The sequence below is a fragment of the Ambystoma mexicanum genome, chromosome 2p (genome assembly GCF_040938575.1).
Source record: "Ambystoma mexicanum isolate Mex_15411 chromosome 2p, UKY_AmexF1_1, whole genome shotgun sequence".
Taxonomy (NCBI): domain Eukaryota; kingdom Metazoa; phylum Chordata; class Amphibia; order Caudata; family Ambystomatidae; genus Ambystoma; species Ambystoma mexicanum.
The window spans coordinates 723,916,740-723,942,133 of NC_090923.1; the positions used below are offsets into that span (position 1 = coordinate 723,916,740).

At 46.4% G+C, this 25,394-nt stretch overlaps 1 protein-coding gene across 1 annotated transcript in view; it reads left to right on the forward strand.

Moving 5' to 3' along the window:
- Positions 1 to 25,394, forward strand: part of LOC138566724 (RAS guanyl-releasing protein 4-like) — a 670,136-nt gene that overhangs the window by 426,627 nt on the left and 218,115 nt on the right. Inside the window, exon 9 of the mRNA XM_069644328.1 lies at positions 13,833 to 14,108. Coding sequence (XP_069500429.1) covers positions 13,833 to 14,108 — 276 coding nt within the window. The remainder of the gene's footprint in view (positions 1 to 13,832; positions 14,109 to 25,394) is intronic.

Sequence of the window (25,394 nt, forward strand, 5' to 3'; positions counted from 1 at the left end):
ACACGTATGCCAGCAGGAAGTAGGCGTAAGCGGCCCCGCGCAGCATAAAAGTGCGCGCAAACAACAAACAAGCTCATACGCTATGATGAATATACTGTTCCTCGCAGCAGTGGTCGTGGGACACCGCAGGAGGAGGAGGATAGCCAGGCCCCGCATTCTTTTACCCAGGACCAGCCTTTTTCGGATGCCTGATGACCAGGTGTATGGGAGGTACAGGTTTCCACCACACATAATCCTAGAACTGGTCTGGGAGTGGGAGGATGACCTCACATCACCCACCCTGTGCTCCCAAGCACTGTGCTCAATGTACTGCACTTCTTGGCTACTGGGTCATTTCAGAGGACAAGTGCCATAGTCGGGGGTGTCTCACAGGCCACGCAGTCACGCTGCCTACACCAGGTGTTGGGCATCATGACTGCACGCCACTCAGTCCGCAGGCACATATACATGCCCAGAACACCTGCAGAAAGGCAGGCTGTCGTCCAGGACTTTTACGGGGTGGCACACTTCCACAAAGTGCTAGGTGCCATTGATTGCACCCATGTGGCTCTACGTCCTCCCAGGGCCACTGAGCACATCTATCGAAACCACAAGCACTGGCATGCCATCAACGTGCAGGTTTTATGTGATGCCAAGGGAATCATCACCTCAGTATATGCCAACTATCCAGGGTCCAGCCATCATAGTTTCATATTCAGAATGTCACCCCTAAACCGGGACCTGGAAGCTGGGCGGCATGGCGACACATGGCTAATTGGTGAGTATAAATGCCTCTGCACATGCATGCATGTCAGAGACTGAGAAATGTGAAAACCCCACTAATGTCAACCATTATCACCTCCCCAGGGGACAGTGCCTACCCTCTGAGCACCTACATGATGACGCCAATTCAGAACCCCACCACACCACCCGAGGTAAGATACAACACAGCCCATATTACAACCCGGGGCATAGTGGAGCGCACATTCGGAGTGCTCAAGTCACGCTTTCGCTCCCTTGACCGCTCTGGTGGGCAGCTGCTATATGCGCCCCCAGTAGTGTGCAGGATCATAGTGGCAGCATGTGTCCTGCACAACGTTGCAACCCGGCGGGTCGTGCGTTGGACATGGTGGTGCCCCCACATCCCCAACCACATGCACGGCCGCTGGGCATGGGAGGTGAAAGGGCATGTGGTGAGGCTGCCCGTACCCAGCTTGTGGCAAATTACGTCACCTAAAATCCCACCCCTGCGGAGTGTACACAGGCCTGGCACATACCAGCTGACAATCAATGATGATGACAAAAGGGACAGTCAACTGTCACAACCATACCAACCTGAGATTGTTCACCTGGAAGTGCTACATTGTGTGCATCCCTAGCTACTTAAAGACACCCAATGCTGTGTCAGATAAAGCCACACATTCATGCAGCATGAAGGACTGCTCCCTTGCAAAATACCACATCAAAATAGTGGCATGTCACCCAACCTCTCTCCATCTCAGCTACCCAACACACCATGGCATGGCATGCAATGTGAAAGCAACCAAATGAATGCACAACACATGACACAAGTGTCACAAACTGCACTGTCCCAAATGGAAACGGGCCACAGACGATTTGCACTCAGTAATGAATAAAAAACAACACACATGAACAAATACTTAACAGCAAGACAAAACATCAGGAGGGACGAGGTAAAGGGTGCACCCCAACACCCACGTTCGTGGATGTTGAGAAAAAAATAACCCTCCATGGGCTCATGGCCTGCACGGCTACGCTACAGTGGGAGAACTGCCATCGCTGTCATCACCCTCTGGTGCTACATCAGAAGGGTACGACGTTGTTTCATCGCCTGCTGTTACATCGCCAGGCTTTTAAACGTGAACATTACATCGTATGTGCTCATCAAATTTTTTAGGGGGGTGGGAAAGGGCAAATAAGGGTTTGGGCGGGGGGACAATAGTAAAAAATAAGTGTGGGTGGGTGGTTTGGGGGGACCCCCCAAAAAAAAACAAAAAAAACATGAGCACATTCGATGGAATGTGCACGTTTAAAAGCCTGGCGATGTAAAAGCAGGCGATGAAATCACATGGAACCATCAGAAGGTGGACGTGATATGGGAGGCAGACCACGCAAAGCCCTGGCATGCTCCTCCATGGCAGCAAGCATGTGGGTGTGAAAGGTTTGGTTCTGCAGGATGATGGTACGGAGATCCCCATGCAGCACCTCACGGGTAGCATGCATTTCTGTCTGCATGGCCTCGCGTGATGCTTGGATCTCCTGGCGGGTTGCCTGGAGCTCAGCTGAGCGTGTGCGTGTCAGCTGCTCCAGCTGCTGTTCTGACCTTTTACTCCGAGACACCTCAAGTTCACACAGGGAGCTGTGTTCTAACCTCGGGGCCTCCCTGTGGGCCTGTGACTCTGCAGATATGGCTGTGCGCAGAGTCTCCAATCCAGCCCGTCGTTCCCTGTTGGACGCCAACATGTCCTCCTTGTGTGAGTGGCAAATGGACTCTGTTGCCTGCTGCTGGAGCTCCACCTGCCTTTCAGGGGGGAGAATGGAAGTGGCCATGCTATCCATGGCCTGAGACATCATTTCACATGATGCCCCCTGTTGTGCTGCTATAGTGTAGATGGAGTTTTCCCACACAGTATTGCCTGGTGGCGCACGGCCACCGCGTTGGCGGACACCACACCTGTTTGGGGCAAGGTGATGGGCACCTTGCTGTGCTGGCACTGCATGAGGCTGCATGACTGCATCCGTCCTTTGATCTGCTGGCCCAGGAATAGGAGTAAACATTGTGGAGTGTGACCCTGCATCCATAACCGCCACAAGCGGACTTTCCAACACTGAATGCCCCATAGAGGGGTCTACTCCTAGTGCAGGTGGGTTGGACAGAACAGCATCCCTGCCAGAAACACTCACCTGCGACGGGACATAAGTCTCAATGTCCGATTCAGCACCTGATTCATAGAGGTCTCCGGAGGTGTACCCAGAGACACCCGTGGACAGTATGGTCTGCATGAGTAATGGGCTTTCCCCCACCACTACCCCACGTCCTCCAATGGTGGCCGGTTGTGGCTGTGAGTACTCCTGGCTCTGCACCATCTCCTCCTCCTCCTCAACAGCATCAAGTGCCTCATCACCTGCAAAAACACGAAAGAAAAGTAATGAAAACAGGCATGAGCACCATAGCACACACACATAGGCATGACGAGACAGACATCCAGTACATAAATGACACATGTCACACATGACAATAACTCTGGCATGCATGCACTGTCAATGAGTTGGAAGGGGAGGCAAAAAGCAGACACTGAAGACTCCAGGATGGAAAACCAACACATGTGCTGCATGCTGGATAGCACTGGCATAACACATTAGCCTATGAGTGGCATGGGCAATCCACATACATGACACATGCCAGCACACAGATGGCACGTAGCATAGCCATGGCAGATTTGACAAAGGCACACAGGTGGTAGCAAATCAGTACTGTCACCCATCCATGTGAGACAGACATCATGAAATAAAACATGCAAAATAGTGTGACAAAACACGCATGTGCCACACGCTGCAACAAAGCCAGTGTTGACTGATGCAGTGATGGCAGGCACATGGATACATCAATAGTTAGTCACTTCGACATGACAGAAGACAATTGTCATGTTAAACATTCAAACAGAGCCCCAAAATGATTGTGTGCAGGCCATGTGTAGGTGCACATTACTCAATCAGCCTGATTGGTTAAATCATTCTCATAATAAGGTAAGAAATGTGGGCCATTGTGGGGTGTACTATATGACTGAAGTATGTCACATTTGCGGCAGTACGGCACAAAAATGTGTGGTAAAATGCTAATGATTTCATCAATCAGGCAGAATGAACAGGAAAACAGTATGAACAATGTTGTGGCAAGATGACAGTTGAAGGGCAAGTGCAGTAATCAGGTGCAAATTGTCAACTGCGATCAGAAGGGATACTGTGAAACCGAAACCCAAGGCCGGGGAATGGTTTGGAGGGACCACAAGGGTGACCCATAGCAGTCATGACTACACAGCCTCACCTGGCACTCAATCAGAACACATCACCCAAGCAACATACACATGGATTGCACACACGTGCAACGTCACTTACGTGCGTACGCGCTAAGGGCCTTTCCTCCAATTACACGCACTGACACCCGGACTTGCAGTTTTTGCACGTGTACAATCAACATGCACCCGTGTTGAGGGAAACGCCGTTGCGCATCACGTTACAGGCGCGCTTACATGCTAAGGGCCTTTCCTCAAATTACACGCTGACGTGCAGTTTTTTCATGTGCCAAATCACTCTGTATCAAGCTGGCCATGCAACAACACACGGAAGACCACACTCCTGCCCAGAAGGCCATTTTCCTGCCCCCCAGAGCCCCAAGCACGCTCCCACCTGCCAGCTGCTGCTGCCTGCCTGCCTGCTGGCCACGTGCCCTGCTGTTTGGTGCCTGCACGTCAGCCGTCTGCAGGGGTCTAGTTGCTGTGACCACCCCTGCTGGAACAGAAGACTCCCGACTGGGATTCCATCGCTCCACAGCCCAGCCCCAGGACCCAGTTGCCCACCCATACCTGCCTCGAGGGTTGCCACGTTGGACACAACACCATCTGGCACCAGTGGCAACTCCCCAGCAGAGAGGCAGAGGGCTACCAGCTTCAGTGCCAATGAAGTTGGTATCCTGGTGGAGGGAGTCCTGGGGCAGTATGATGCCCTCTTTGGAAGTTTGCTCGCCAACAATGATGGACGCAAGAAGATCTGGATGGACATTGTGGCTGCCATCAACGTGGAGGGGGTGGCAGTCTGCGACATTCAACACGTCCGGAAGCGCTGGGAGGACTTCAGGTCCAGGACCCTCAACAAGGCCCAGCGCCTCTTGAAGGCAGCAGATGCTGAGGGGGTGCTGGGTCTGCCTAACCAACAACTAGATGAGGGTCCTGGAATGTATACACCCAGCGCTCCACCTCCAGGTCCTTGAGAGGCAGACCCGTCCGGAGTCCAGCGGTAAGTGTACATGCGTACTGATTCGACGCTGTGCATGTTGAGGTGTGCCAGGAATATGCAGGTTGCACATATGTCTTTGTAGGCCCATGTATGGATGTGTGTTTACAGGGACATGAGCCTGCCGCATGTGAGTTCTGTCATGTGTGAGACACATCAATGGTGTATGTGTTGGAATGCATTCTGGCCGAATGCATGTGTGGGTGCACACATGTTTAAATTTCTGTGTATGTACTGTGGCATGGTTGTGGTGTCAAACATGGATGCTGGCTCCACCTGCATGTATCTGCACTATGTACATGTGCATGTGTGTGTATTTGACAAGTGTGCAACTGTGATACACCATGGATGCATGTGACACTGACATGTAGGAGGCTGATTGGCAGATGTGACATGGATGGCGATGATATCACTGTGACAGGTGGTGGAGATGTACAGATGCATGTATGTCTGGTGGCATGTGTGCATGTGTTCTGCACTCCCCGTGTTGCATGTGATGTCAGGCTAACCTTCGGCTGCTCATGCTGTTGTTTGTGTATGGATGGTGCTGCCTGGTGCAACATTCCTGTTGATTTGCTCATGTGTGTGAGTTGAAATGATGTGTGTTGGGGAGTGTGATGCCATGTGTGAAGTTTGACACTGCCACTCATGTGCAACTGTCATGTGCGTATCAGACCATTGTATAGTGCCCAGATGCCTGTGATCTATCTCTCCCTGTCTGCAGCGTCAACTGATGAAGAGGGCGGAGACGGTGCTGTGGAGCAAAGCGGCAGGGATCGCACCGCCAGCCAGATACGCAAGGCCCGGCTCCTCTCCCAAGTTGTCATATTGTCGGGGAGTGAGGAGTCTGGTGACGTGTCCGTGGCCGCAGCTGCCGAGGGTAGGTCCAAGAGGCAAAGGTCGGAGGTGGACTCCTCGGCAGCAGAAGGGGCAGCTGAGACGCCACAGGGTCCGATGGAGGAAGATGGCACGGAGTCATCCAGGTTGGTGGGGGGTTTGGTTGAGGAGGAGGCCGTGGAAGGGACACACACGGGGTCTGGAGGGGGGGATTCCACTGGTGCTAGTGGTGCAGTCCAGGGGCAGGGACAGGAGGCAGCACAGGCCGCCGCAGAGGTGCCTGTGTGTAATCCTGTCCCCGATCCTGTGACTGCATCATCCGCACCAGCAGGGATGCCTTCGTCCAGACCCGTTTTCAGGGAGGGGATGAGCGCACAACAACTGGCCTTCCTCTCCCTGCAGACGTGGCAATCCGGGACCGTGTTGAGCCTGTCCTGGCTGGGATGGTGTTGCATCAACGGGGCATGCAAGATGACCTGCAGGGTTTTCGTGAAGACTCTGCACGTTATCTTGGGTGCCTCTTTGACCGCGTCGACCTACTAGGACGGGTCACCAGTGCTGGATTCCTCTGTGTGCTGGACCTTGTACCGACCCCCTCCTCAACTGAACCCCCTATGCGCCAGTCGTCCTCCGTGCCATCTTCCGGCCCAAGTATCACCTGGGTACCCTGTGGAGCTGCCTCTGACCCAGCAGCCAGGCTGGCGGAGGACACATCCCTGCCACAGTCGGGAGTCGGAGGTCCAGCAGGGTGGCCACCCCCAACAACTGGACCCCAGCAGGAGGAGGACGTGCAGGCATCAACAGGCAGGGCACATGCACGGCAGCAGCAGGCTCAAGGTGGGAGCGATGATGGCTCGGGGCCATCAACATCAGAGGGGCAGGCATCGGCCGGAGGGCAGGAGGACCCTGGATTGGGAGTGTCTTCCGTGTGGCAGCGGTTGGGCCAGCAAATAGATGCGGAGCGGCGGCAGGCAGAAGAGGCACGGCTCACTATGGTCAGGGCGAAGAACTCCATGCACAGGGCGCTGAGGCGGGCTGAGTGCCTCAAGGCAATTCGCAGGAAGTTGGAGGTGGACATGGCTTTATCCCTGCAAAACCTCGGGGCCATGGAACAGGCCCGCCTCCAGGACGTAGAACGGGAGTTCGATGATGCCGTGGCCCTGGAAATCAACAAGTGAGCCGTTGGACTTGCCCGCCGCCATTGTATATAGTTAATTAGTGTTAGGTTTCCTTTCTGTTTTTCTTTCATTTGGGGTGCTTGGACAATGCCCCACCTTTTTGTATATAGTTGTTCATTAGGTAGGGTGTTTTGTAGGTTTCCTTTCAATAGTTGGGCTCATGGACCCTGGATTTGTACTTTGTATATACTTGAACACTGGATTTCACTTCATTATTTTTTTATTTTACCATGGATCAATGGATTTGTCTTATTTTTTACCTTTGGATTTGTTTTGAGTGACGGACACTTTGGACCCATGTTCATTCGGATTAATTTGGATTCTGCTTTCACACATTTTCTTTCTATTACTTTGGACATGCAGCATTCTGTTTATTATTTCCATTATTGTGTGATTTCATTTCATTCCCTTGCTTTTGTGTTTAATACATTTTTATTTCATACTTCAATTTTTGGTATTCTCTCATTGGTTTCATGCATGTCACAATGTGAGTTTTCTCATTCACTTGCACCCATTGTGTGTGTGTGACGGACTTGTATTGATGTGCATACTTGCCATTTGGGATGTATCATGTGATGGGGATTTCAATGTGGGGTGGATGTAATACTTGATTGTGTGTTTGGACTGGGTTGGCATGGGGTGGGATTTGAGTGGCCATAAGGGCCATGATTGTGGATCGTGATGACGTGTTGGGGGGTACATGAGTCGGGGCCTGCTGGCGGGTGCCTGTAACTGCTGGGTGGGTGAGTGGGTGGGGAGACATGAGTCGGGGCCTGCTGGCAGGTGCATGTCACTGCTGGGTGGGTGGGGGTGCAGGGGGACATGAGTCAGGGCCTTCTGGCAGGTGCCTGTCACTGCTGGGTGGGTGGGGGTGCAGGGGGGCATGATTCAGGGCCTGCTGGCAGGTACCCGTCAATGGTGGGCGGGTGGGTGACGTGTGAAGTCTCCCAGGTGCATGGTGCCATGCGGCCTGCCTGCGGGGCATGCCCAGGAGTGATGGACTGCCCGCGGGGCATGTGTAAAGCTCACCTGGTATCCACGGGGACGTCACTCAGCCTGTTCTGACCTCTTACGACCCCAAACCCTTCCCTGGAGTCCACTCGACTGGAGTCTGGGACTGAAACACAGGATTGGTAGAGTTTAACTCCCTATTGTCTCTGTGTGCTTGAACCCCTTCTTCCCCGGGGTCCAACCCTTCCCTTTGATCCACAGCTCACCTTGTTTTCTTGGAAAGTGTGCTCTCCGTCCTGCTTTCAGCGCAGGGGCGTGTTGATTGATGCGGGCTTGTTGCTTCCTAGTTACTTCACTGGCAAGAGTCTGACAGTTAAGTATAATGAGTCTTTTGAACAGTTCTCTAACTTCGTTCCTTTCCTTGCTTAGATGATGGCCGGCGTCCGGGGATGGCGACGTGCTGCTGAGATGAGTAGCGCTGAAGGTGAGTGAGAGCGCGATGCGACCCTTTCGTATTTGTTTTGAACTGAGTTATTTTTCTGTGTCTTTTAGGTGCTGCGATGTTTTCAGCGTGGATGCCGGTTATGAAGAAGAAATGCGGTGAGTAAGCGCGGTATTCGGCGCCTCTAGATGTTTCCACGCTAACCTGGAGTGTATTTTCCCTCTTGCAGATGGATGAGAAATTCCGGAGACAGTTCCCCCAGAGCGGCTGGGATTCAGGTAAGCGTTTGAAGCTCGTACAGTCTTTAAAAATAAGCGAAGATTTGCTGAATGCTTACTAATGCCTTTTTTCTGTTCTTTTCCCTTTTCCTTAGGAAGCGGCGTACCGGGATGGGAATGACACTGCCGGAGATGCCCGCAGAACAGAAGAAGCGATGAATGATGGGCAGAAGCGCCGCAAGGCAAGTCTGTTCCTAACAGTGTTCTTGTTCTTGCAGGAGCTGAGCGCAGAAGAAAGATGCAGGCCTACTGGAGACCGATCCGAACACGGTGAGTGTCACGCTGCAGGTGCAGAAAACACAAAGCATGTTTCTCAGCCTGGGCGTGGCTTAAATAGTCTCTGGGTATCCCAGGTGTCTCTGGGCTGAACCACACCCAAAAGACTAGACTGCACATGCAGTTCTGGGAACCGAAATATGTGGGGGCATCCATCTTGTCCCCATCAAAGCACTACAAGCCCAATCCCCAATGTTGTCCTATGAGAGTGAGTCTAGTGCCACAAGCGCCAAGTTTGACTCCAAGTGGGTCTATGGAGGGATGGAGAGGCCCTTGAGGGCCATGTAGGTGATCGTGGCTTGGCTCCTGCCTGACATCTTGGAGGGCTGGGGACATGAGGGGCAGGAATCATGACAGCATGGGGAGTGGGGTAGGGACACACCAGGGAGGGACCACACTGCCAAATCGCCTGTGTAACTCCCTGCGCACCCCTCAGAATACACGTACCCCTCTCGCACTAGCGAAAACGCATGTGAAACTTCCCGCGCAGCCCCAGAATACACATACCCTGCTCGCACAAGTCCTATCGTGTGTGAAATTTCCCACGCACCCCCGAAATACACGTACCCCGCTCGCACAAGGCCTATCGCGTGTGATAATTCCTGCGCACCCCCGAAATACACGTACCCTGCTCTCACAAGGCCTATCGCCTGTGATACTTCCTGCGCACCCCCAAAATACACGTACCCCGCTCGCACAAACCCTATCGCGTGCAAAACTTGTGCGCACCCCCGAAATACACGTACCGCGCTCGCACAAGGCCTATCGCGTGTGATACTTCCCGCGCACCCTCGAAATACATATACCCCACTCGCACAAGGCCTATCGCCTGTGATACTTCCTGCGCACCCACCGAAATACATGTACCCCGCTCGCACAAGGCCTACCGTATGTAAAACTTCACGCGCACCCCCAAAAAACACAGACCCCGCTCGCACAAACCCTATCGCGTGTAAAACTTGTGCACACCCCCGAAATACACATACCCCGCTCGCACAAGGCCTATCGCGTGTGATACTTCCCGCACACCCCCAGAATACACGTACCCTGCTCGCACAAGCCCTATCGCATGTGATACTTACCGCGCACCCCCGAAATACATGTACCCTGCTCGCACAAGGCCTATTGTGTGTAAAACGTCCCGCGCACCCCCAAAATACACGTACCCCACTCGCACAAGGCCTATCGCATGTGAAACTTCTTATTGCGTGTGATACTTTCTGCGCACCCCCGAAATACACGTACCCTGCTCACACAAGGCCTATCGCATGTGGTAGTTCCCACGAACCCCCGAAATACAAGTACCCCGCTTGCACAAGCCCTATCGCGTGTGATACTTCCTGCACACCTCCGAAATACACTGTACCGGCCCTGTGAACTGGTGCAGGGTTAGCGCAGTTCTTTGCGCTGCATTGGCGATTTCAATGCCTTTTCCTTGCGCAAGGGGCGTTCTTGGGGGCGTAACTGCCTCTGCGGGATGTTCTCTGTGCCAGCGCTCAAAATGGCTTTGAAATTCCATGAATACGCAGTGCGCCAAAATGCTGTTTAGCGCACACGGCTGGCGCATGCTGGTGAACGCTACTTCTCTGCGCTGTTCGTGTGCGCTGCCTCTGCGCTGAAATCTATGAATTACCCCCTATATTTCCTTCTTTCCCATCCTCCAGCAGACAAAGGTCTGGATATTCCTAGCGGGGGTACAGCACACTACTTCACCGACAAGATAAGGTGCTCAGACACTACTACAGTGGTGATTTGGCACAACATGAAAGCATATTAACATAGTGTAGGATAACATAGCATATGGCAATCTAACCATGAATGTTCCACTTACAGAGAAAAATTACAGAGGTTAATAAATCTGTATGTATAAATCAATATATTTCTGGATATCTAGTTATAATATCGAGAAAAATAAAGGAGAATGCAAAAATATCGAAAAAAATAATGTCGAAAAAAATATGAATGTTTTTTTTTTTATTTGTATGTTTTTTTGGGGTTTAGGTAGTAAAAATAAACGGGGGGTTGGGGGGCCCCCATTAAACATTCTTTTTAAAAAAAACATTTGAAACATTTTTTTTTCTAATTTTTTTTTTTTCGACATTGTTGCAGTCGACATTTTCACTATAAACCATATTTCTGTATATATAAATTGCAGGGGTGGCAATGGTGCGTCTGATGTTCTAGTAAAGTTGGATCCTATATTAATGAGACAAATGTGGGGTGCTCATAACTTTGGCCCAATTCAACACATCTGCATTAACATATCCAGAAGCGTTTCACATCCCCTTGGGAATTATATGTATTCCTGGAAAGTAAAATGAATAAAGTGTGAAAAATAAACTGTTTACTAATAAACTAAATAGCGTGTCCCTCGTGTCCACTGAGGCACACAGAATTCTTTTTGTGTTCAGTCTCAATTCCGACAGCAATTTTGGGTCTTGATCTGCGTGCCGCATTTTGTAAAATCTTTGGGGGAGTGGGAATATTGGCACAATTAGCTTTCCCAAACTAAGGGTGGGACAGGCCGACAGGGCATACTCTAGATGAATGGAATATGGCCCTTTTTTGCAAGATAACTTGCCAATTTCGGCATCTGGATCCAAGGATCCAGTAGACTGGTCTGCTGACCCAAAGCCCATGGATATGCATAATTTGATATTGCCCTTCATTGATAGGGGGACAAAAAAGGGTGCTCCTGATGTCTGCAATACTGTGAACAGTTCTATGGGAGTCATGGGCCCAATTGCCAACCTTTGAGCTCTGTTGACAACACAGCTTGTGGCCTGTCCTAGAGTCAAAGCCATAAATCAGAATGCCATTTTCGTAATCAGAGTGTCTGACAGCTGAGCTGCTCCAACTTCACACTCCACTCCCAACCAGCACACCAGTAACAGCTTTTTAAGGGTGCTGCAAACTCGTGACACTGACGGAGCATAATGTAAACTTGTTCTTTGCTAACATGGTCTAATGAAAATTTGCCATTATATGCTGAATGGACATATAACACAACAGCCATGATATGTTAACTGGGAAGAGTGTAAACTGACAATGAGTTCTGAACAGTCCATAAGGAAACTTGCAATTATGAAGTAAATGGACATAATTGAAACTGGGAATAATTTGGTAAGTGCGAATAAGTTCTGTCGGCAATGATTTGTACTATCTGAACATAATGAAAAGCAGAAATTATCAAAAGAAATGGAGCCAAAGGCTACCCTTGTCATTAACGCTCTGGTGGTCGTCTTTTGTAAGCAGTGGAGCTTGGATAGCATGTATCAGCTAGCTCTTAAAAGGAACACAAGGAAGTAGGAATGTTTACAAACAGGAACAATGCATTTTATTTACACATGTAAATCATTTTAAAAAATAGAAAGAAAAAAGGGACATATGCCATGTTAGGCACAGGAAATATGCATTGCGTACGTACAGTCAGCAATTGATTATGTATAGAGGTGTGTTAGTAAATCAGAGGTGATTGTTATTTCATGTATTGCTGGAAGTAAAGCAATATGCAAACATTGTCGACACACAAATTTCAGGTGTTTCTAGTTCGGTGGGTTGATGGGGAGAAAACCAACAGCTTAGAAGTCAAGCCCTGCTGGGTGTAGCACCAAACTGTCTTCAGGACTATGGAATCTTGGAACACGATGTTGCTTAAAGGAGTGCCAGGCACCTACAAATAGTGAGACAAGGGGATCATTAGGGGTGGATCACAAGGGGACCACCAGAGCGTTAATGACAAGGGTAGCCTTTGACTCCATTTCTTTTGATAATTTCTGCTTTAACCCTCTGGAGTCAGGCCCCCTTCTAAAAAGAGGGTGCCTGCTCTTATTTTATACATAATGAAAAGCAGGCATAATGAAAAGTGTCTATCATGTGTCAACTAGATATAATTTGTATTTGTTTGAAGGACAAGGATGTCATTTTCAGACAGAAATTACTTACAAGAACACATTTACAGATGGCAGAGGCATTCCCACGGAGGGTGCCTATACATACCACAAAGATGAGATCAAGCAGTGAGCCAGTTTATGAGGGTTATGAAAACTAGAATTTGGCGGGGTGTAGAGCAGTCGCGCTCTGCCTAAAACTCAATAGTGTGATAACTGTTGTCAATATTAGAAAAGTAAATCATTCACATTGGCACATATTTTTCTAAATAGCATACGTGAAATATTTCTTTAATATTTGCTTGATATGGTAGTCAACTGACTACCATATCAAGCAAATGCCTACCTGACCTGTATATGTCCCACTTGTTTACACCCTCATAAACTGGAGATAATATAAGTAGTGGGTTCGATCAATATAGGGATGCGCTGGTGGGTCTCTAAATAGAATAAATAATACATTATTCCAAGAATAATCTCTTAGTTTGTAGTTGGCAAGCTTCGTGTCTCCCATCCCCAAGTCCACCCGTAAAGCAAGTGAGAGTTTTGCGCAAGGCAAGATGCAATGGCAGAGAATTGGGCTGGCAGGCGCCATCTGAAGAGCTTGGACACCTTGGAAACTGTAGCATGAGGGCATACCTCCATAATAAATTCCTTTAGAAACTATTTAAAGTCCTGCCCTAGGTCTCCGGCCTTCGAACAACTGGGAAAAGAAGAGAACTAGGACAGGGATTGTTTATCGTTTTTATTGCGCTGTGCTTGTCTAATGTTGCACCATCGAAGTTGTTTGGTGATGTTTTCTGGTGTAATTTTGGTCACACACTCTCTCAAACACACTCATGGCAAAGCAGTAGAAATACCCCTTAAGATCCTTCGGAATACCCGTATAGTCAGGGTGGCCACAGAGGACCCCATGGGAAAGAAATGTGTAAACTCCAAATGCTGAGCCTTTTCTTCTCTCCCACTGCAGACACTGAATGAGATGACTGAGCTGCTCTCCTCCAGCAGTAACTACAGCACCTACAGGCGAGTGTATGGCGAGTGCCAGGGTTTCAAGATCCCTATTCTGGGGGTGCACTTGAAGGACCTGGTCTCTCTAAACGAGGCATTGCCTTCCTTGCTGGAGGACAACAAGATCAACCTGACCAAGCTCCAGAGCCTGTACCACCAGATCCTCGAGCTTCAACAGCTGCAACAGGCAAAGGCTCCATTCGAGTTCAGCAAGGACGTGGTTCACCTCCTGACGGTAGGCAGATTGGCACACATGGAGAATAAGCATATCATGCACTGCCTATGGAAATCAGTCGGGGTGCAGGTCAACAGCGACTATTTCTCTACGCCTTTCTTTCCTTATTTCTGCTTAGAGAAAGTTACGGTTCCTCCATTCATTGTCATTACATTAGTTGCGTATGGGACAACAGACACCAGGGGCTATATTACAGAAACTGTATTCAGAAAGAAACCATAGCTTCCACTGTGCCATGGCTTAGCCGCCTGATTGAACTATTGCCTAGAAAGAGACAATTCTATCATGAGTTCACTGCAAAATCTCTGACAAGGGGAACAACAAGGTGTTGCCATGCTCTGCGATAACCCTACATTTGCCGCCCTTGGTGGTGAGAGGCTTTCTTGATCACCCTCAGAGCAATCCCCTTTCCCACACAATATTCATACTCTAGACTAACCCTTTAAACTTCCTGGTAACTACTGGATCCTGTTGACCAGCTAGTGGCCTGCCAATTCTGCAGCATCTCGAGGCCTTAGTCCTTACATCTAGTAGTGCAATGGGAGAGAGCTCACCAACACCAGCAACTCTATAGCACTTGATATGCAAGCAGACTCTCTGCACGAGAAGCAGGAAATGCAAAGATGCGCCCTGACCATTTCAGTTTGGAAATGGCGCCATTCAATGTTTGCAATGATTGCATAACTAACCCCTGTGCTCCGATATCTCAGGAAATGGCCTCAGTTCCTTTGATTAACCTTTACCTGTTGCCAACCTAAAAGACATGCGTGAGCTGGTGTTAATGTTATTATGACATTTGACCATAGAAACAGCACATCTAATCGTACCCTGTTTTCAAATCCCAGGATTTTTAGATATAATGCCCGTTCTAAATCAATATTGTTATATCATGTTACTGTTGTGTTATTGTCACAATATCATGCAGCAGTGTTTCAATGCAACACTTAATAAGAGGGTACCGAGACATCTAGCATATTCATTCACTGGGGTCATTTATCAACACATTAATAGCCACATGCACTTTTTTGTTACCAATGAAATAATGGTTGATATGCAGTTAGTGTTCTCTGCTGAAATGGCACTTATTCATTTTATTTGCTAAGAAAACAGGTTTAGGTATAGGGCCGGATCCCCACTGAACCGCCAAGTACATTGTTTTAGTTCAAATATCATTTGATGGTGAAAAGGACTGATAGGAAGAAATGGAGAAAGTGTCAAATGGAGCCAAAAAAGGGTCAGAGTTTTAGATAGTGACGCTCCGTAGTGGGCCGGTAGTAGAGAAACTCCCAGAAACCCCCTTGTTTGACCAATATTCTCTTGCCAGGATATGTTTTTATCAATAAGATCCATATTGGTTCACATATGCCTTAAACCTAGAGCAGGCAGTGTAGATTTTACATGTGTGCACCAAGGGATGGATGTCCTCTTCACTTGTTCTAACAAATCCCACTACTGCCTGGGTTGAGGTTCAGAGACAAATCCAGTATAATATGGGTTTGAGGGATACATCATCTCTTATGCGCCCATGCCCCAGTTCAGTAAATAGCATAACATTTACAGGTGGTAAAGAAATCCGCCCTTTTGAAAAAATCTTGCTCTGTGACCACCAGTTTTGGTTGATGTTCATAACCCCATATCTCTGCACCATGCAATGCTGCAGACTTAACTTGGACATTGTAGACATCAAGAGCAGGTGAAAAAGCGCCAACCCCACACTGGCATGAAAACAAGCTTTGGGCAACTTTCAAGCCAGTTTTTTCAATGTGCATAGACCATTTGCAGTTGCTTGCAAAATAAATGTCCAAATTGTGAAAATGATCTACTTGTTCAATGGCATTACTGTCAATCTCTACACTTAATTTTGTGACTTTTTTCCCACGGTTAGAGAAAAAAAACATGCTTTCGTTTTTTCCAATGTTACTCTCAAGCCCAAGCTCCTTACAGTTTTTGTGGAAAATGTTTAGTTGTTTCTTAATCCCCATAGAGGAGATATGAGGATCGCATCATCTGCATAAAGCTGTCGGCAAAGGGTGCTGCTGTTCCTGCTGTGCCCCCCCTTTGCTGTGCTTGCTGTTTTAGTGGAGACCACACCCACCGTCACCTGGGAGGAAGAGGAGGAAGTTAAAAACTGCAGCGGGTCACCCTTGTGGCGAAGGCCGCTGTTGGCAAAGGGTGCTGCTGTGCCTTCCCCCCTTTTGCTGGCTTGCTGAGTTAGTGAAGACTACACCCACCGTCACCCGAAGGGAAGAGGAGGAGGTTAAAAACTTCAGCGGGTCTCCCTTGTGGCAAAGCTCTCTGTCGCTAAAGGGTGCTTCTGTTCCTGCTGTCCACGTGGTTTGCAGCGGTCCAGGTGGTCTTATTATCATTATTTTCTTTTTCTTCTTCTTATTTTGGCAACCTGAACGCGAATCGCTGTGGCAAAGTCTTAGGAAAAGGCTGTGACTGCAGTGGGGCGTCTTTGGCTGCAGTGCTAGTGGGAGTAGTAGAGGTCTGGCAGTTAGGTGGTCTTTTTTTTTCTCCCAGGCTCTTGCTGACTTTTGATACCAGATGGCCATGGATGCGTTTGGAAAGCCCATGCCATAATTTATGCTGACATTTGCTTATTTCCTGCTATTTGTTGACATATGCTGACATATGCTGACATTTGCCTAAGAGGCAAGAGAGTAGCAGCGGGCTGGACGTTTTTTGAACTACATTCCCAGGCTATCATATAACTAATTTGCGCTGCTACTGCAGCTACTGAAGCTATAAAGCATAAAGAAGCCCACCTGGTGTCACCCGCCACTATCCCAGAGTCTTTATTTGTCTATTTTCTTATTTCTGAGCAGCGCCAGTTCCTCACTGACGAAGGGGCTGTTAAAATCCTGATCTTTTGGAAAACACTGCGCCTTCCAACACAGCCCCATTAATGAGAGCACTGCTGTGCAACTCAATTAGATTCAACAAACTTTTATGGACTGTTTTTACATTTTTTGATCAGTCTTGTAGTTTTTTAACCTTTGGTTTGTAAAGTGGAGAGGGGGAGGGAGTCTGACTATGGGTGCCCCCCAAGTCAGTCGGGCTTGCCTCTCTCTCTTTTTAATGGGCCTACAAGTACTTTTTACTGTGATATTCTGAGATTTTCTTTTAAGCATTTTTTAATTGTCACACTAAAAGCTTGGCTTGTTTTAGGTAATTTATAGAACTAGCGCACCCCCAACTGTTTAGTTTCACTCTTTGCCCTTCCTCCATTTGGGATTGTTCACTAAGTAACATGCTGAGAGCGTTGGCTCGGTAGGGGGGAGTCCAGAATAAAATCTCTAGAATGTTTAGACCTGTTAATGAGGTAAATCAACTCTATTGGATTATGGAATGCTGGAGGGTGTGTCAAGGAGGGACGGAAGTGTACCCCCGGGTCCTGTTTCTAATTGTGTGGTTACCGAAACCGATGACCTAATTTCTTTCAGTGATAAAGTACTGGTGAATGGTAGAGCATCAATTGGTTTGGGGATGTCTATTTTGAAAGAGGATCATTTGGCGCCATTTGAAGTGGCCCGAAACCCTGATCAAGACGGGGTAGAAGCTTTGCCTTGCAGGCAATGCATAATGGTAAGGAGGTAGAGGATTTGATCTTTTTGGTACACAATTTGGTGCACAATATTGTTGAGGCCCACCCTCCTTGCTCTAAAATGTCCATTCTAGATCTTGGGCTGGGCACGGCCAATGAGAGATTACTAGATAGTCCCCAAACGCCACTGATTGTGCCATATTGTGGTACGGTTAAAGATCCTAAGCATAATGATGTTACCAAATGTTTTGAAAACCCTCCTATACAGTTATCTATTTTGAGCCCCTTGCTTCTATTGGTGACTCTCTCATACTTTTTATTGGGTATATCCGATTAGCATCCCCTTAGTGGCCCACACAAAACGCAGTAAAACTTGTGGGGTGCCCCTCATGGGAAAGAAGGCATTGCGTGTACGAATTAAAGGTACAGCAGCCTGTGAAGTGGGTACCCAGACATATTTTATGGATTTGTGCTTTGGTTCAATTGATCAAGAGGGTTGTAAGCTTTCCAGTACACTAGAGAACAGCATCCTTGCCTTAAGAGGCTATCGCTAATGCCATTGATAGCCACCTGAGGGGTTTAGTGGGTGAACTTAGAGACCTCATTGGGTCAATCGCTGTATTGGTGAATGACCACATTAACCCAGTGCGATGCCACTCGCTAAGCCCCACTCCAAGGTTGTGGTCCCTCCACAGAATCTTACCTTGAGTTTCAGTCTCCAAGTTAGGCAAACGAGTGATGTGGCAAGTAGCAAACCTCAGATTCATAAATTGCCATCTGTTCTCCTGCATTTATTAGAGGGAGGGAGTGGAAATGATATTGGTGTTAACAGAACACACCATCTCATATTAAATTAAAGTGGGGGAACAGTTGGGCCTTTTGTTCGTTTTGATAATACCAGACCAAATAGGGAGAGGGTGATATTGAAGGCCCCTCTTTTGCTATGATGAATGTCCCTAAATTCGCCCCAATGCTTTTAAGAACTCTGAAGCTCTGAAAAATAAGTGCATCTACTGGCTCCACCATACTGGGAGTTGCCTCTCGGTCATTAGAGACGACATTGTTCATTTTGTTAGGGGAGCAATCCCAAATTCAGATTTTGATTTCATTAGAGTGTTTTCGGTTTCTCTGGATTTGGTAGATGGTCTCCCTTCCATTGACAATAGAATTTATTATCCGTAGGAGACTACAATTGGTCTAAGATCGTATTAATTTTCGAAGAGTCTATTGGTCCCTGAATGCCAACTACCCACTAGAAGCAGTAGGTATGCTATTAATTATTTTCCCATTCCCTCTAAGCTCTTTTCTCCAAGTTCTGCCCGCCCACGTGGTGAGCTTGATGAGGTGGACTTACTGGACAGTATGGCTGATAGAGCCCTAGTGTCAAGCAGCAGTTACAAATTACACTCATGGTATGTAGCTGGGGGGAATCGACTGATGGCCGATAGTGACTGTTGTGCTCTTGTTAGAGACTATAAATCATTGTCTTACATGAAACTTGGGCATTCAACCCTGTTCCCTCTCATGGCTACCAGACATTTCACGTTGCGGCCTCTAAGGGAACACGAGGAAGACCCAGTGGTTGACTGTTGGTATGGGTGGAAGGTTGAGGTCATTCACTCTAATTCTCCGGACTTGCAATTTTTGCATATCATGACTGTTAAGGATAATTTGATTTATCTCTTTAATTTGTATAACAGACCCTCCAAAGGACTGACAACACTTACTTGTCTTCAAAATCTGATCGATGGGTTGCACCCCCCTTTGTCAAGTTCTAATTATACCCTTGTGGGTGGTGACTTGAACATACAGTTGGAACCTTCCTTTGACCTCATAGGATTATGGGATGATCAGGGTGAGGCTTGGGACATTATGTCCCCCATTGTTAATTTTCCATAGCGTGTCAATTATTTTTACCTTGGAGATGTTGTGTGTTTATTTAACTTGAACCTAAGGGCCTGTAATGGTTGCTTTATTAATGATCAACCTTCCTAGAAGACTTTGCGCGGTTCAAACAGGAGTTCCCTGATTGATTACATATTACTTTCTCGGGAAAACTGGGCTAGTAGTGGCGATTTTGTGATCTGTAAGAGACCGGAGAGTGACCACTATTCCCTTACAGTCGAAATTTGGGAAATAATAAGGGGGTGAATGGAGATAGGGAGCATCTAACGGACCAGATATTCGAACTAACTTATGCTTATTTATTTATTAAAAGATTTTATATACAGGGCTACATGCCCGGAGGCCTCAGAGCGCACACATAGAACATACAAGATGGACAAACAATGAGAATAAGAACGGAGGATACAATATCCCGGGGGGCAAAAGAGCAGTGGAGGCAGGATTGAGTTAATCAGAAGGTAGGTTGAAGAGATAGGTCTCCAGCCTTTTTTTAAACTCTGTGGTTGTGGGAGTAGCTCTGAGGCTGTACAGAAGTGCATTCCAGGCAATTGGACTCTGAACATCAAAGCTACGACCACCAGCTTTGGCCAGTTTGAACCTTGGCTGCACAATTCTAAGTTGGTTCTTAGACCTGTGCGAGTTTGAACCTTGGCTTCACAATTTTAAGTTGGTTCTTAGACCTGAGAGTGCGCGAGAGGACATAGTGCAAAAGGCGATCCACAAGATATTTCTGAGCCAGGTTGAGTATACATTTGTGAGTCAGCGTAAGAAGTTTATGGGTGACTCTGTGCTTCACAGGTAGCCAGTGAAGATCCTGCCTGGAGGCAGTTATATGAGCCCGTCTGGAAAGGCTGAAATTGCACACACTGCTCCATTCGGAGAAATCTGGAGGGGATGACAAATTAAGCTGAGAACAGCCACTCAAAAGACTATTGCAGTAATCAAGGTGGGAATTCACAAGGGCGGTAGCAAGGATGGCTGCATTTTCATGTGTCACGAATGGTCGAATATGGCAAAGTAATTTATTGACCAAACCACATGACTAATGAGTCTGAGTAACATGCTGATTCATAGTTAACTCTGCATCCAAGGCAACACCTAGGGTCTTTACCTTTTTGGCTACTGGAATGATGGAATGAATATTTTAGACAATATTAATACTATCTGTATTATACTATATATACTGTATAATACTATCTGTAGCACAGATATATGTAATATATACTGTACTATATAATATATAATATAATATAATATAATATAATATAATATAATATAATATATACTGTATAATACTATCTGTAGCGCAGATGGCAGCGACCAAATAATATTGGAAGAATTTGCGAATGCATAGAGAATCTTATTCGGCAAATTTCACTTCCCATTCGGGAAGTAAAGAAACACTCTTTGTCTAGGGAAATCTGATATGATGGATCATGCCAAAGTGTGACAACCCAATGGGTGTGAACAGACCTGTTTTACGGTCTCTAAGATCAAAATATAAAGAATTAATTTGCAAAAAGATAAGAGAGTTTGCCCACGAGCAATAGCTCAGGTTACACGGGGCCTCACAATCAAAAGATGCCTGTTCCTTTTGGAAATTGGTCACAGTCAAAGACTTGAATGAGGATAGGACTATGCGATGTAGTTTTGGCGAGGCTGAATGGCTTACCCATTTCTAGAATCTTTAGATAATGCTTTCCCCTCACTTAGTTCAGTTTTATATAATGCACCAACCCCTGCTTCTTTCTCATTCTCTGTAAGTGATGTGGTGGTTGCACCTAACTCATTGAAAAATGGTAAGGCGGCAGGCCCTGGTTTGATTCCTGCAGATCTCTTTAAAGATGAGGTAGTGATATGGGCACCTTTGTTGTCCAAGTTGTTTATTTCCATTTTGCGTATAAGCAAAATTCCTGAATCATGGCACAAAGACACTATTGTACCTATATATAAGATGGGGGTGGGGGGACACCTCCCTGCTAATTATTGCCCGATATGCCTCCTGGATGGCGCTGGCAAGTTCTTTGGAAAATGTATTCTTAACCACCTTCAGGAGTGGGCTGATTGTGAAGAAGTGATTAGCAATCTGCAGGCCATGTTTAGATCCAATAGGGGTAAAATTAGCCATTGTTTTTTACCTTCTTTTATCATTGGAAAGTATACTATACTTAAGAAGATGTACCAAGACGTGTTTTTTTGGACGTAAATACGGCATTCGACTCACTATCAAAAGAGACCTTATGGCAGATCTTAACATATCGTAGAGCCCCCGTGGATTTGGTGTTCATTATATGTTCTCTGTACTCTGCCAATAAAGCTAATGTTCGATATGGATTAGTGGGCAAGCAGACCCAGGATTTCGGAGTGAATGTTGGCGTAAGGCAGGGATGTGTCCTGGCACCCCTCCTATTCAATGTTTACATAAAAGAGATCATGAACGCAATGTTGAGTGGGTGCCAAGACTGCCCTAGGATGGCCTCTGACAAATATCCAGCATTGTTCTATGCAGATGATGCTGTTCTTTTGGCAACCACCACCGAGGGCTTAAGGAACGCTTTGTCTATATTTAATTCTAAATGTGTGCAGTTGAACCACCTTGAATATTGCCAAATCCAAAGTGTTGTTTTTTAAACCCCCTTATGCTAAAGGAAAGACCTTAAGGTTGGAAGTGTTCAATGCCACTTTGAACAATGTATGCACTTTGATTACCTAGCGGTGCGCTTTGAAGGTTCCATGGGCTGGAAAGCACAGGTAACTAAATCAGCACTTTCATTAGGCAAATACTGTGGTGGTATTTTGAATTTTTTCTCCAAACACGGTAGAGGTGGACTCTCCTCCACCTTGGAGCTACTCCACAAACAAGCAATACCTGCATCCATCCATGGTTCTGTATTGTGGAGATACGCTAACACCTCCAAGCTGAGTGTTTGTGAAAATAAAGTTTTGAAAAAATTGCTGCTCTTACCTATTTCTGCCCCATCAGCCCTGGTCCATCTGGAACTTGACAATAACCGATTAGCGGGTTAAATTTCACTCAGATCAGTATTATACTGGGTTAGAGTCTGGAATGGCTAGGGTTTGGAAAAATTGAAGTCTGCATTACCCCACATAATGAACTTAGAAGGGGAAAGAGCCTGAATTGGCTATCACATATAAAAAAAGTCTTTGCCAACTGGATATGATTGACGTACGGAACAACCCCCAGGGCATTTTAGCCAGGAATGTTAACACTCTTAAAATCAATGCAAAAACAAGAAAGAATGTATGTGGAACTTGATTGTTGATGCTATCAAGCTGAAGTCTGATATTGAATATCTAGAGTTTAGGGAGGAATTAGAGTATAATTACTACTCTTCACATAACTGCATCATTCATCTGCTATACATACCTCAACTACTCAACCCCAAATACCTGAATGCATACTGTAATATACTATCCTGCCTATATGCATGCCTGTATTTCTACTGATTCCTGTATTGTACTGTAACTAAGTTTAACTACAAGTAACAGCGCCGCAATGCCTTCGGGCTGCCTGTGCGCTATACAAATGCAAAAAATAAATAAATAAAATAAATAATGTTATTTTGGATATTATTTCACCACCATTCGAGAAAGCGTTCTATTTATGATCCAGGCTTTGCTCCTTGCCAGTAGCTTCCTACACTGTGGCATGACAAGGGTCTCGTTCAGATGTGTGTCCTATGTGTGGATCCTCTACTGAAAATACAATGCATTTCCTGTTAATTTGTAAAGCAATGTATCCTTTGAGATGCTTGTACTTGAGGCCCATGTTAAATAATGTAGGTATTCGCCAGTTAGCTCCTGCTATGCGGTTCTTAAGACAATGTGTGTCTCCCCAAGTTGTCTTTGGAACTGCTCGCTATATACATAGGGCATGGCTAGAGAGAAATAGGTCCCTGAAGGATGGAATTACCAAACTGGGCCATTGATGGTTAAGTGGGTAAGTGCACAAGGCTGTGAGCTTTTGCTCTCCTTGGCTCATGCCAAATACAAAACTTTTTGTATGTGTCTTTTACATGAATTGTAATTGCTGACTATGTAATTTCAGTTTTATATGCTCTTTTTAAATATTGTCAAAATGAAGTTGTGTCTTCTTATGTAATGTTCCTGATTTGTACTTTAAGGTTAAAAACCGAATAAAAGTATGTTTTGATAAAGCAGAACTTGTATCTTCTCTGGTCCAACTTTAGGTGCATCAGTGGAAATTTCGTAACAATTTGGTGAAAATCGCATTCATTAAAATACAAAAAAGGAATGGGGCCTGAATGCACCATTTTCTGGCCACCCTATTTATTTGTATAGCCTCAGTAGTATCACCCTCCAAGTTCCAACTAACGACAACCTCATTTTCCTTGTGGAGACATTAAATAGCATTCAGCAGAATATTTGCACCTACTAGGCATTCTCATAGTTTTGGCTTGAGACCATGTCAAAGGCTTTGCCTTTAAATCTATGAAAATGACATAAATGTTTATGCTCCTAAAGATAAAATATTTTTGTAGGATAATAAAAAGGCAAAAACTTTGGTCCACGGTGCTAAGTCCTTCTTGAATCCGGCGTAGTGGTGGGCAGTCATAATGTCGAAAAAAAAATGTCGACAGACAAAAATGTCGACCAAAAATTGTCGAAAAAAAAAATGTCGACCAAAAAATGTCGAAAAAAAAAATGTCGACTTTCTCCTTTTTTAATTATATATTTATTTTAGGGGTTTGGGAGCTAAAAAAAGGGAAAAATTAAAAAAAAAATTAAAAAAGGGGGGTTGGGGGGGGGAACCCCCCATATAAAAAAAAAATGCATTGAAAAAAAAAGTCGACATTTTACTTTTCGACATTTTATTTTCGACATTTTGACTGTCAACATTTTGAGTGTCGACATTATGACTATAAACCCTTCAGGACCTATAACCCTACAGACAAAAGAGGTCCGTCTCTCCATAAACCACCACCAAGAGCAGATTACATTCGACATCATCAAATCAGCCCATTACCCAATGGTTCTGGGTATGCCCTGGCTTCAAAGACATAATCCGTACATTAATTGGACAAGCAGGGTCATTGTTTCTGGGCTCTGAGTTTTGTATGTCCCACTGTTTATCCCTGGATCTCTCCTTAACACCAGCAATTGAACATTCTGGAGAGCAAAAAACCTCACTCATGGTTTCCAACATTGTACAAGTCCCAGAGGTCTACCAAGGATATACTGATGTATTTTCGACTGCCATAGTCCAAGCTTTACCCCCTCACAGACCCGAAGATTGTGCCATTGAGACAGATCCCTCTGCAGTAATTCCCTTTGGCAGAATGTTTATCCTTTCAGAACCTGAGAAAAAGGCCCTCCGAGAATACCTGGACATCAATTTGGAAAATGGCACCATAAGACCCTCAAAATCTCCAGCGGGTGCCTCATTGTTCTTCGTTCCTAAGAAGGATTCCAAGGAACTCAGACCCTGCCTCGACTACCGTGGTCTAAATCAATGCACCCTCAAAGATCGGTACCCTCTGCCTCTGATTTCAGATATCCTGGAAGCTGTCAGATGCTCCGTAATATTCACGAAGTTGGACCTCCGGGGTGCCTATCACTTAATCCGTATCCGGGAAGGGGACAAATGGAAGACCGCCTTTAGAACGCCCTTTGGTCACTTTGAATATCTAGTCATGCCCTTTGGATTAGCTAATGCCCCTGCAGTTTTTCTACGTTTCATGGATAGGGTGTTTTCTGACATGCTTTTTCTCTTTGTCATTGTCTATCTAGACGACATTTTGATTTATTCCAAGGATCCCTTAAAACATGAAGAACATGTCATGGCGGTACTA